This window comes from Nuphar pumila, chromosome 15 (assembly GCF_984573655.1).
Source record: "Nuphar pumila chromosome 15, dmNupPumi1.hap1.1, whole genome shotgun sequence".
Lineage (NCBI taxonomy): Eukaryota > Viridiplantae > Streptophyta > Magnoliopsida > Nymphaeales > Nymphaeaceae > Nuphar > Nuphar pumila.
This window is the reverse complement of record NC_143263.1, coordinates 36,775,279-36,789,567: the sequence shown is the minus strand read 5'-3', so window position 1 is coordinate 36,789,567 and position 14,289 is coordinate 36,775,279. Positions and strand designations below refer to the sequence as shown.

The window sequence follows — 14,289 nt, the reverse complement described above, 5'->3', positions numbered from 1 at the left end:
GGTCGCTTCCGGTTCGCTTCCTAGGTCGCTTCCGGTTCGCTTCCTAGGTCGCTTCCGAGACGGTTCATAATTTTCTTCTAAGTGGTCCCACGCTTCCCCGCTTCCTACATTTTTGAAAGTGCCTCGCTTCCCGTATCGCTTCTCGCTCCCGCTTCCTCAACTGGCAACTCTGGTTCATCCCATAGGGGACCATGAGTGCTAAAGTAATCCCTTACACTCATTTCTCCTTGCTTGATAGTCCAGATTTTTTCTTGAAGAAAGAATTGACGAGCAAGGTCTTTTTGAGTAAACATACCTTTCATAAAGAACCATGCTTCATTAGCCATCCGAAACTTGGCAATGTTGGCGCAAATCTTGAGCTCCACATTGTTCATGAACCAAGCAAGAATCTTGACATGCTTACTTTCCCAATCTTCCACTTTAGATTGGTGATCTTCAATGGCCTTCATGCGGGCATTTCCTTCAAACACTTTTTCTTGATCACCATACATCTTAGTTAGTTGGAGTTGTGGTTCCGGAATGGTGCCCATAACGTATCCCCAAAGTTTTTTACCTTTGAGGTTGTTCTCCATGGCGGCGGCCCACATCATGTAGTTGGAGCCATTGAGCTTGAAGGAGAGATCAATCTTTTGTTCTCCTTCCATTTTAATCACTCACAAGAGGATAAATGAAGAGAGATACAACAAGAAAAAAATATAGCTACACAACTAGCTATATTAAGAAGAAGAGCATACACAAGGCTCTGATACCATGTAATGAAATATGCGGAAAAGCAAAGAGTGCGTTAAGCACTTACAACATCCACTAATGAACAAACAAAACGGCTGACACCCAAACCTACAAGAGACAACACAACATAAAAATATAAATGTCTCTTATTGAAAAGAGAGAGAGCTCTAAAGAGTAAAAAATACAAGAGGGGTTCACCCCTATTTATACAAAAAAGGAGAGGAGGAGTGGCCTTATGGCCTTAAAAGAAGAGTCACCTAGGGGCTCCCATGGAGTCGTTGGGAGCCCCCAACGGTCACAAATGTGACCGTTGGGGGCCCCATCGACTCCATGGTGGCCCCCCTTTTAGGTGGGAAAAAATGTAAAAAATAAAAGTAAAAAAAGAAAAAAAGAATTTACAAAAAAAAATAAAGAAAAGAAACAAGTACCCCTATCGGGTACTTGTGAAATGACTAAAATACCCCTATCGGGTATTTTAGATAATACATATATATATATGTATATAAACATATACATATATATGAATTACATATATTTTAACATGGACAACATATGCATACGGCATATGCAGACAAGCATGTGCAAACAAGCATGGGCAACAGGGGTAAACAACGTATGACAACATATATACACATGTATATGCTATTGTGAATCTATCCATAACGCAGACAACATATATATATATATATATATATATATATATATATATTTGCTGCTACGAACTTGTCCAGAACATAAATAACATATATATATACACAAATATATGCTGCTGTGAATTTCATCAAGAACGCAACCAACACATGTGTGTACACTATGTGTGCTGTGAATCTCATCAAGAATGCAGCCAACACATGTGTGTACACTATATGTGCTGTAAATCTAATCAAGAACTCAAAAATACGTAGAATATACATATAGAAATTTGCAGACACGTTTAGGGATGCAGAAAATTGAATTTAAGCATCAAGAACGATAAAAATATACATAATATGCATGCGGAAAATTTCAGACATGATTAGGGATGTAGAAATTTTGATTTAGGCACCAGGAACGATAAAAATATTCATGGTATGCATACAAAATTTTCACACATGATTAAGGATGCAAAAACTTGGATTTAAGTATTAAGAACGATAAAAATACATGGTATGCATGCATAATTTTGCAGATCTCTTCATGGATGCAGAAATTCAGTTTTAAGCATCAATAACACAAAAAATACATGGAATATTCATGCAAAAATTTGCAGACATGTTGAGAGATGCAGAAAATTAATTTTTAAGTATCAACACAAAAAATATATACTATATACATGCAGAAATTTAAAACATGGTTTTCCCTTAAATCCATGCGATTTAAGCATGCTAAACCCTCATTTTATTGAAAAAAAGAGAAGAATAAGAAGAAGAAGGAGAAGGTTGAGAAGGTAACACCCTTCTCTTTTTCTTTTTCTCTCTTTTTCCAATCTTTCTCTTTTTTTCTCTCTTCTTTTTTCTCTTTTCCTTCATCTCTTTCTCTCTCTACTTGACATTTTTTTAGAGTGGCTTGGCTTCTCTCTTTATATTGAATGTGTGAGCTTTCTAGGGGGTGACACTCGCCCCCCCCCCCCTCCTCCTCTCTTCTAATTAGGCTTGATGTAACTCTACTCTATCATAACTACTTTTTAATATATATATATATATATATATATTAAATTGGAGTTTTAAATTCCTTTTTATTTTAAAAGTTTATTGATGAATTATGGGTCTGGGTTGGACCCATGACCCAAATCCAAATCAATTTGGATTTTAGCCCATACATGGGTGCTAGCCAATATGGATCATGAACCAGATCCAAATCCATATTGACGTCAATCTCTATATATATAGGCTGATAGACTCCGATTCAAGTGAAAAGGACCCAAAATAGAGGTTAGTATAATTTGAAAAACGTATTTTCTGAACCAACCCATATCCAAAATTGCCAAATCAGATCTTCTACGAGATCTACAACTCATAACAGATCTAACCAGAGTCCTAGTTCAACTTAAACTCTTGAATTTTACCTGAATTTAACTTAATTTTGCTTGAATTTAAAAGTTAAAATGAATAAAATTCGAGGTGTTACATTTCATATTTGGATCTCGTAAATAGGCCCTGGACCATATTGTTAAAATATGTATATATAAATATGTACATATATACATATACTTTATATATATATAAGTATATATATACTTATATCTTTTTCCTTTATATATCCAAAAACCATATAGGGGTATTTTGGTAATTTTATTGTACCTTTTATTTTTAGGTTTTTCTTTCTTGTATTTTTTTTTCCTTTTTTTCTTTTTCTTTTTAGTTTTAATAATGTAAAAGGACCACATGGGGCCCCACCCATCTAGTCGTTGGGGCCCCAACGGTCATTAATGTGACCGTTGGGGCTCCCAACGACTAGAAGGGAGCTCCATGTGGTCCCCTCACTCTTCTTTTTTTTCCTCTATAAATAAGAGGGCCCACCCTCTTATATTGTAAGGCTTTTCCGCCCTTTTAAGTTCTTTCTTCAATAACATTCTTTGCCTTTTAGGCACTTTACCCCTTAGTGGGTTATTTGTGCACTTTGCGTGCTTGTGTTCTTGGCTCTTTATTTGAGTTCTTTGGATTATTGGTGCTTCTGCTATTTTCATTACATGGTATCGAAGCATTGGTTGAATTTTCAATAATCTTGGAAGATCCTTGGAGCTATTTATATTTCTTATTTTTCTTCATCAATGGAGTGCGAATCAAGGGTTGAGCTCTCCTTCAAACTCAATGGCGCAAACTACCTTATGTGGGCATCGGCTATAAAAAATCATCTAAGAGGTAAGAAATTGTGGGGCTTTGTGATGGGTACCACTCTTGAACCCACTTTGAAACTCACAAAAATTGGAGGAGGAGTTGAGAGAGCTCTAGATGGAGATGACCGCATCAAAGCCATTGAAGAACACTAATCCAAAGTAGAGGATTGGAAAAGTAACCATACCAAAATTTTGGCATGGTTCATGAATAATATCGATATTAAAAATTGTGCCAACATTGCTAAATTTATGTGAGCCAATGAAGCATGGTTCTTCCTTAAGGGTATGTATACCCAAAAAGATCTAGCTAGACAATTTTTTTGTCAAGAAAAAATTAGATCTACTAGACAAGCGGACATGAGTGTCCGTTATTATTTTAGTGCTCTAACCCTTCTTTGGGATGAGCTTGCTCTTCTTGAACCTAAATGGGTGGCTCTGAAAGACATTGAGTTAAGAAGATAACAAATTGAAAAGGAGCATTTCTTTCAATTTCTACACGACCTTAGGCCAAAATTTGAGCAAGTTTGGGCATCTCTTCTTCATAGATGCAAAGCCCTACCTATTGAAGATGCGCTTACCGAAGTATGCCAAGCGAAAACTTGTCTTGGCATAAGCCTCAAGAATGATGAAATTTTGGTCATCACTAGGCTGAAAACAAATGTAAAAGTATATAAACCTCCACACTTTGCCAAAAATAATGGGTATAGGGTGTGATTTGTCACTATTGTAATGAACTAGGGCATATTAAACCGGTTTGTCCAAAGCTTAAAGAAAATGTGACCACGGTTGGAGAAAGTTCTTCAAAGAAAGAAGAAGATGTTAATGGAAGAGATATTAAAGAGACTCTTAGCCATATTTCGAAAGTCCTCCAACATCTTCTCAAAGCATCTTCAACATCAACTTCAGGAGCCGCTATAACTTATTTGTCATCACCTCCAGGTATGTGGATACTGGATTCCGGTGCTTCTTTTAGTATGATATCCCATAAAACACTCTTTCTAATGTTTTTTTCGACCCATATCTTATTATGTTTCAACGGCCCATGGGACATCTTTAAAAATTGAAAGTATTGGAACACTTGATTTGAAACCCTCTCAAAAAATTTTTGTTCCTAAAGAGTTGTTCCAAAAGTTAACTTGAATATTTTTTTGGTTTCTCAAATCACCGATTATGCTTGTCAAGTCTCTTTCTCACCCAAAGATTGCACCGTGCAAGATCTTCAGTCAGGGAAGTTGATTGGGCAAGGCCATAGGAGGAGCAATCTTTATTTTATGGATTTTTTTTAAATCTTCCATCCAAGTCATTTTGTAAATGTCAAAAGTATTTAAGTTTGGCTTAAGAGACTTGGCCATCCGAACTTTTTAAAGATGTCTTTTTTCTCTTTTTTGGATAATACTTGTAAAGACAAACACATGACTTGTAAAGATTGCATATTTGGGAAATCTAAAATTATTTCATTTCCTCAAAGGAATTATGTTCCCACACAGCCATTTAAACTTGTTCATTCCGATGTATGGGGTCCCTCTCCTATTGTTCTTTCTCAGGAATTGGTTGCCCAATAAGCACTAGTTCATCACAAATGATTTTCATTTTGTTCATGTATTTCATGACCCTGGAATCATATATTCAAAAAAATCCTTGTTTAATTGCTTAGCACAGGATTCTGAAACTTGAGAGTATATTTCCAGTAGTTTTCCCCATAATTCTCTAGCAGTTATCCCATTATCTATACCGACAAGAATCTCTTGTGATAAAGTGGATAACAGATATGCAACTAGCATCTTGTCTTGCCGAATCCAAGTTCGATAGGAAAGATTACGAGTAAGGGCCGACTTGCTGTTTTCTCCTGCCACTTTTGCCTCTTCAATGAATTTGGGTGGAATAAGATCAGAATCATCCACGTGTCTCATCAAATCTAAGCTCTCAATAAAAGGAGAAATTTGGCGCTTCCAGATGAGATAGTTGGAAGTAGTTTCTCAAGAGGCAACTGAGAAAGATGAATTTATGGGTAAGGAGAAAGGAAGGGCCATAGTTCCAGCAGTATAAAGGCTAATAACGTGATATCTGAAATCCAAGATCCAACAGGTCTAAGATTAAGAGAACGGATCAAATCAAAGGCCTTTTGACGTAAGATCTGAGATTCGGGATCCAAAGATCCAAAACCAAATGGATTGTATCAGATCAAACTTTCAACGTAAGATCTGATATTCGTGATCCAATAGATCAAAGTTAAAGGATTGGATTGGATCAAAGGCCTTTCAACGTAAGGTCCGGACCCAAGGAGCGAGTAGAAGAGCAGATTTGGGCCGAATCAAAGGCCTTTTGATGTAAGATCCGGACCCAAGAAGGAGAAGATCCAGGCACTTAGTTTTTTTTTTAACGCAGATGCCTGCAGGAGTCGGTTAGGGCCGTAGGCCAGAACCATTGTCTGAAGCAAACCCTTGTAGAAAAATCGATATCACCTATAATATATGGTCATGGGTGTCGCCGACGAAATATGGACCTCAACCACTATCGTGCTGCCAAAGATACTTCTGGAACAATGACGAGAAACAAGAGAAGGGAGTGGAGATGAACAAACCAAATTTACGTGAATCAAGATTTTATGTTCACGTGAAGAAATCAATACAAGAGATTGGAATGGAGGACGATGATCAGATCTGAATGAGTTAGATCGGATTCAAAGGAATGTGAACAGGGACCAGACCTGATCTGATCGAATCAGACCTGATATAGAAAAACGAAGACTAGTTTAGATCTGATTGAATCAGATCTGACACGAGAAATAATGGAGGATGATATTATAATCAGATCAGATCTTATGATCTGATTTAAAGGAAGCAAAGGAAGATAAAATATGAGAAAAGGAACCAGATCTGGTTTAGATATGACTAGAAAAATTCCATATCTGATTGAATCAGATCTGATTCAAACAGACGAGAAGGAGATTTAAAGAAATCTGATAAGATCTGATTCAGATGAGACAGGAAGGACGACAAAAACAGAGAAAAAAAGACTGGAAAATAGGGAAGAGAGAAGAGGAGAACAAGAGATAAGAAGAGGAAGGATTGAGAGCTTAAGGATGCTGATGGAACGTACCTGGGTATTAAAGCTCTGATACCATAATGGTTTTGTCAATATAGGTGGACAAAGGGAAAGGAGAGGAAGAAACACATGTGAAAGCTGATACGTGCATTGAACTCTCTCTTAATGGGTCGGCTGGCTGCAATACTGTGGTTACATTAGGGTTTGATGATTTACCAAAATGCCCTTTACACGATACAAAAGTACTAACATAATGGTTTTGTCAATATAAGTGGACAAAGGGAAAGTAGAGGAAGAAACACACGTGAAAGCTGATCCTTGCATTGAACTCTATCTTAATGGGTCGGCTGGCTGCAATCCTGTGGTTACATTAGGGTTTGATGATTTACCAAAATGACCTTTACACAACACAAAGGTATTAACATACCAACAACACAATTTCAAACATATCCCTATATTCCTGACAACATAACACTTCAGAATCTATCAACCAACTAGAACTAATGCTATGGATACTTGTATAAGTACAATCAGATGTACCAGGTGTAGCTGAACTGAATGAAGCTGATAGAGAAAGAGGATGTTGGACTTGTTGTGCAAGCTGATCAAGCGTAGAGGTCACAGAAGCCTGCACCTGCACATCATAAGTGGAGGTGGAGACAGCTGCAGATATGCTTTGATCCTCCTTCCCTATGCTCTTTTTTCCACCAATTGTACTAAACATCACAACTTCCACCCATCTTTACATTCTTCCTTTTCAATGCTGGACACAACTTTTTCACGCACCCCATCTCCTTGTAGTAGTTACATCGCACACCACTCATATCAAACTTGAGTGTCCCACCCTTGGGCCCATCATAGCTACTCGACTACTTAGATGCAACCATAACTGAATCACCAACAGGATATGACTGAAGAGACTTTATTTTGGTCTCTTCCGCAATAAGTTTAGAAACAGATTGAGTGGCAGGAGGGAGGAATACTGTCACACGGATTCTTCTAACAGGGCACCACACCCGCATCGCACCCACATCCATGTGGATGCGACACTTGGACATGACTTCCTTTGTGCCAGGTGAAGTCAACCACACTGAGGTCCATTTTTGTCTAAAAGTAGATTTGGTTGACCCTAACCAAGTCCAGTTATATCTATATTATGTATATAAATACATAAATGTACATACATACACGCAGTGTTAACTTAAAACTGTTCAAAATTATATATATATATATATACCCTCCCCGCACCCCCGCGCACCCAAGTTTTTTTAAAGTGCCGAATCGCTGCATCCACACCCGCACCTGCACCTGCACCTATGTGACATAGGAGGAATATCTTGTGAATTATGGCACTTCTCACATTGTTGAGTTTAGGATGAAGTCCCATAAGAAACTCTATCACCCTCACAGTCTCCCTGGCCTGAGTTTCTGTTAAAATATAGCGTGCGTATGGATCTGGATCCAGATCCATACGCATAGTATGTTAATATAACACATGCTGTATTTTTCTCATTAATGGCATCCTTGTAATATCTCTGATATTACAAGGATAGTTGTATAACTGTTGATTTATTTATATATTGGTTAGGGCTTGGAGGTCGTGTATTCTTTTGCCGCCCCAGCCATTGTGTTCTCTCTCTCTCTCTCTGTGTCCTGTAGATGCTATACCAGATCTCAAAACTGTCATGGTATCAGAGCACACGTGAGGAAACTCTGAAATAGGAGATCGTGAACAACGTGCGTGAAGATCTGGAATAGCAGATCGTGAACAGCGTGCGTGAAGAAGATCTGGAATAGCAGATCGTGAACAGCGTGGGTGAAGAAATTCTGAAATAGCATATCGTGAACAACACCCATCTCTCGATCGTGAACAGCAACAATCAGCAGATCGAGAACAGCGTGTTCAGCGTGAACAGCGTGTTCATCCCAAATCTCATCAGCACCCATTTCCCGATCGTGAACAGCAGCAATCAGCAGATCGAGAACAGCGTGTTCGGCGTGAACAACGTGTTCATCAGATCGAGAACAACGTGTTCAGCGTGAACAACGTGTTCATCCCAAATCTCAAAGAAATGAAATCTCCCCTTCTGAAAGTTGGTACCTTTATTTTCCTTTCAGCGTGAACAGCGTGTTCATCGACTGTGTTCATCCCAAGTTCCTTCTTTTCTGTTACTCTATCGTCTGTGCTGGTTCCAATTTTTTTTTTTCTTCTCTTGCCTAAACATCACCAACTGCTGTTTCCTTTCCTCTTTGCTGTTTTAGTGTTCTTTGTGCAACACTTTTGGTCGTACAGGTATATGCCCTATTACAGTTTTTACTGATTGATTAAGTGATCTCAAATCTGTTTATTTCTTTTCAATCATCGTGTTTTGCTTATTCATTATTCCACTGATATGGATTATTCTTCATCTTCGTCATCCGGTCCCTCTGCCAATTTCTTGAGTCAGCTCGTTACAGAAAAACTTACTTATTCTAATTTTTTGACCTGGAAAAGGCAAATCCTTCCTTTTATACGGAGTCAGGATTTTGATGAACATTTAGATGGTTTAGTTCCTATACCACCACGGCTTATTTTGAAGGAAACCAAGGATGAGAAGGGTGACACAATTACCATTTCCATTAAGAATCCAGAGTATACAGCTTGGAGGAAGCGGGATCAGTCTTTGGTTGCTTGTATTACGTCAACACTCTCTCAAGAAGTGTTGGTTACTCTTTCAGATGATTGCACTGCGGCAGATCTGTGGAGTAAGCTGTCTCAGACATACTCTCAGATATCAGAAGCCCGAGTTATGTACTTAAAACATGAATTTCAAAGTTTGAAGAAAGTCTCCATGCCAGTCATGGAATACATAGGCCGCTTGAAGAGTATCACTGATCAATTGGCTGTTGTTGGAAGTGCTATTGCAGATAAAGATAAAGTTCAACAACTTCTCAATGGATTGGGTCCTGATTTTGACATGTTTACCACAACTTTATCATGCCTCCCTCACTTGCCTACTTTTGACGACTTCCAAGCGAAACTTCTTCAGCATGAGATGATTATGAAGCAAAGGGCAGAAGGAAATGAATCAGCTCGTCCTCATTCAGTTTTGGCCATGGACACTTCTGTAGGTTTTGGATGAGGGAATGGAGGGCATCAAGGAGGCAGAGGCCACAGACGTTTCGGACAGGGAGGACGTGGTATCTTGCCTACACCTAATATTTCAGGGGCTTTTAATACAGGGAATCAGAGGAGAGTGCCCACTTGTTTCTTATGTAACAAAAGAGGACATGTGAAAGCTGATTGTTGGTTAAATCCACAGAATAGAGGAAAAATAAACAAAATTGAGAATAAATCAGCTACTGCTCTGGACACAAAAGTGCCATCCACAGATGTGCAACAACTTTTGTTATCAGCATTGTCACAGATGTCGATCAAGCAAAATGAACAAGGCGAATGGTATGTTGATTCAGGTGCCGCCACACATGTTACGGGTAATGCGGGTAAGTTATCTCACTTATTGCCTTACTTTGAAAAAGGTAGTATAGTTACAGGAGATGAAACTTATCAATCCATTAGTCATACTGGCAATGCACATATCCCTATGTCAAAGTCCTCACTTCACTTGTCCAATGTCCTTCTTGCTCCTAATATTAAAAGGAACATTGTTTCTGTAGCTAAACTTGTTGACGATATGAATTCTTCCGTCGAATTTACTCCCTCTTCTGTTTATGTTAAGGATCTACGAACGAAGGAGACGTTCGCTAAGGGGGAGCGACAAGGAAACATGTACGTCTTCAAGGAGATTCCTTCAGTGTCTTCGTCTTCAGTCCCAGTCCTCCAGTTGCACTCATCCAAGCATTCTTCAGTGTCTTCGCCTTCAGAGTATTTGTTTTTTCCTTCATTGAAAGTTTTTAATTCATCTCATTGTAATAAGCCAAATATTTGGCATAGTCGTTTGGGACATTGTAGTCAAGGTTTCGTTGAAAATCTTGTATCTGATGGTCTCCTTCCAGAGTCTAGTTTATGTTCATTTTCTGATGATAATAATAAATGTTCTTCATGCGAACTCTGCAAAAGTCATGTTTTTCTTTTTCATATTATAAATAAAAGAGCTTCAAAGCCATTTGAGATTATTTGTTCTGATGTTTGGGGACCCACACCTATTCCCTCTCTTTCTGGCAGTCGTTACTATGTTATCTTTATTGATTCCTATTCCCGTTATACTTGGATATATTTCTTAAAACACAAGCATGAAGTTTTTCAAATATTTCGGGAATTCCATTCGATGGTCAAAACAAAGTTTGCTTGTGATATTGTGCATTTACAATGTGATGGTGGAGGAGAGTATTCATCGAACGAGTTTATTGCCTTTCTTCGGGATAAAGGAATAAGTCGTCAGGTTTCTTGCCCTCATACTCCTCAACAAAATGGGGTTGCAGAGAGGAAACATAGGCATATTGTCGAGAGCGCGATGAACATGTTACATGATAGCAATGTGCCCGTTAGTTTCTGGACAGAAGTTTTTCACACATCTGTTCATATCATAAATCGTCTTCCTATGGCACTTTTGGATCGGAAATCTCCCTATTATACTTTATTCGGGCAACATCCCTCTTACGATGAGCTGCTTGTTTTTTGTTGTGTATGTTATGTACATGTTGATTCATCTCTGCGAAATAAGTTTCAGGACAAGGCTGTCAAGTGCAGATTTGTTGGGTATGCAGATGAATACAAAGGTTATCGATGCTATGACCCTACTACAAAACGTATTAGGACCTCTAGAAATGTTGTTTTTGACGAACGAAATTTTCAGGTTAATGACTCTGCAGCGTTGCCATCTCGAGAATTAGAAGTATATGATCCATGGATGAGCGCAGATCTTTTTGCTAATACCGGAGAAACATGTCAGACAAATTGTCCTCCCTTCAGCTTGAGTAGGGAATTGAATGACTCACAGATGCATGTTGAATTATCTCCAATTGAGTCTCCAGTTCAGCCACCCCCAGTAGAACGCTTCTCTGGACAGATATATACTAGACAGGACAAAAATACAGAGCCGAGGAATGTGGAAAGCATCGCCAATGATTCGGCTCAAAGGCCGTCACGCATTAAGCATCCTATTCAACGATGGATGAGTTATGAGACCTTCTCCCTTGATTTTCAGTTGTTTATGTCTCAGCTCACAAAACAGGATGAACCCACTTGTTTTAATCAAGCTCTTCAATCCCGTCATTGGACTGAAGCTATGAATGAAGAAATGGAAGCTCTTCATGAATGCCAGACTTGAGAAATAGTCCCTTGGCCAGAAGGAAAGAATGTAGTTGGCTCCAAATGGGTTTATAAAACAAAGTATAAGCCTGAAGGAAGTATTGACAGATATAAGGCGCGACTTGTTGCTCGAGGATTCACACAACAATATGGTGAAGACTACGATGAAACTTTTAGTCCGGTAGTCAAAATGGGCGCTATTCGTGTCATCATATCCCTAGCAGTCGATCGAGGTTGGAGCCTTAGCCAGATGGATGTTAAAAATGCATTTTTGCATGGAATTTAAAGGAAGAAGTGTATATGGAGCAACCTCCTGGTTATGTCGAGAAGGATCCTACTGCCTGGGTGTGCAAACTAAGGAAATCTCTGTATGGGTTGAAACAGACATCTCGTTCTTGGTTTGAAAGTTTCTCTATGCAAATTCAGAGTTATGGTTTTAGAAGATGCTCTCTGGATCACTCACTTTTTATTTACCAAAAGGCAGACATTGTTATACTTCTTCTTATATATGTTGATGACATTGTGATCACTGGGAGTTCAGATAATCATGTGCAAGACGTGAAGCAGTTTTTAATGAAAACTTTTAAGATGAAAGATTTAGGGGAGTTGAGGTACTTTCTTGGTGTGGAAGTTGACAGACAACAAGACACATTGACACTCATGCAACACAAGTACACTCTTGACCTTCTGGAAAGAGCCGGCATGACGAATTGCAAACCAGCCAGTACTCCTAGTGTATTACATCAAAGGCTGAGCTCTAAAGATGGTCATCTTTGTGTCAACCCTACAATGTATAGAAGTCTCGTGGGAATGTTACAGTACTTGACCTTTACCAGACCTGATATAGTTTATGCTGTCAATCAGGTATCCCAGTTTATGCATGCTCCAACGGAGGGTCATATGGAAGCTGTGAAGCGCATTCTACGCTATTTAAAAGGAACTATAGGAGACGGACTTGTTTATCGCAAGAACGATAATCTGCATAGAGGACATGAACTCATCACTTATACAGACGCAGATTGGGCAGGGGATCCAGATGAGAGACGATCTGTCTCTGGATATTGTGCTTGTATTGGACACAATTTAGTATCCTGGAGCAGCAGAAAACAAAAGGCAGTGGCACGATGGAGTACAGAGGCTGAATACAGATCGATGGCTGCAGGCACGGCAGAAGCCACATGGATTAGACACTTATTGAGTGATCTTGGGGAGACAATTATTTAATCTTTTCTTTTATGTGACAATCAAAGCGCAATAAACATTGCATGTAATCCTATCCAGTATAGCAGAACGAAGCACATTGAGATTGATCAACATTTCATACGGCAGAAAGTCGAGATGAAGGAGATAGAACTACATCATGTTCGAACAGAAGATCAAGTGGCAGACTTGTTTACCAAGGGGTTAACAGGACGTCAATTTTGGCTATTGAAGAGCAAGTTGTGTCGTGTATTCTTTTGCTGCCCCAGCCATTGTGTTCTCTCTCTCTCTCTCTCTCTGTAGATGCTATACCAGATCTCAAAACTGTCAGTTTCTACATCCATGTGGTCCTTATAATCTTTACATTTAGCACACTTCTTGTTGCTCTCAATCAAGCCAATGAATCCCACAATAGCTGTATCTCCTGGATAGAAGTGCTTCCTTGTTTCAAGGACCTCAAGTCTTGCATTAACTTGTACCGCTGAACCTAGTTTTCTTGCATATGTACCTGCTTCAAATAGCCCCATGCATCTTTGGCTTCTTAAAACTTAGAGATATTCATCGCAATCCTTGGCTTTACCAAACCAAGAATCTATGACTTTACTTTAGCATTATTCATCTTGCATTCTTTCGTCGAAGCATCAAAATTTCCATCACCGGCTTGGGCTTCATGTTAGTCCCATCAAGATACCCTCTCAATCATTTTCCATTAATTACTGCCACCATGAAATCAGACCAAAATGCATAGTTGGTCACATCGAGTTTCACTGGGGTCAACTATATAGGATCTCCTTTCTCCATCTACCACCAACCCCAAACTATAAAATAAGGCTGCACAAAATACCAATCCACAACAATGATACCCAAAAGTACTGCAAAAGAAACCAATACAGCCCAATATGCAAGCCACAATAAGAGTTGCACACACAACCCTTCAATGCAACCCACACTACTTACCGATATACAAGGAGTTACAAAAAATCAATAATGCACACTCACAAAAGCTATCAACAGAACTGATTTTGCAGCCAAAATACCGACAGGTTATAAATTATTTGTTGCTTGTAAAAATTAGTCTAACAGTTTGTTTATAAATTGTTTGCCAGATCATGTTCATCTTCTGACCAATATTGACAGGTTATGTGGTTCTGTAGATACCATGGAATGATGATGATAAACTTTTCGTTGCTTGGCGAGAGGCAAAAACAGGTTATCCTTGGATTGATGCCATAATGATCCAGGTTTGGTC

General features: G+C 38.8%; 1 protein-coding gene across 4 annotated transcripts in view; it reads left to right on the top strand.

The window, feature by feature from the left end:
* The window catches only part of UVR3 (DNA photolyase family protein), a 131,555-nt gene that overhangs the window by 61,390 nt on the left and 55,876 nt on the right, over positions 1-14,289 (top strand). For all 4 annotated transcript variants that reach the window (XM_089988993.1, XM_089988992.1, XM_089988994.1 and 1 more), the window contains one exon: positions 14,195-14,281. In XM_089988993.1, coding sequence (XP_089845119.1) covers positions 14,195-14,281 — 87 coding nt within the window. The remainder of the gene's footprint in view (positions 1-14,194; positions 14,282-14,289) is intronic.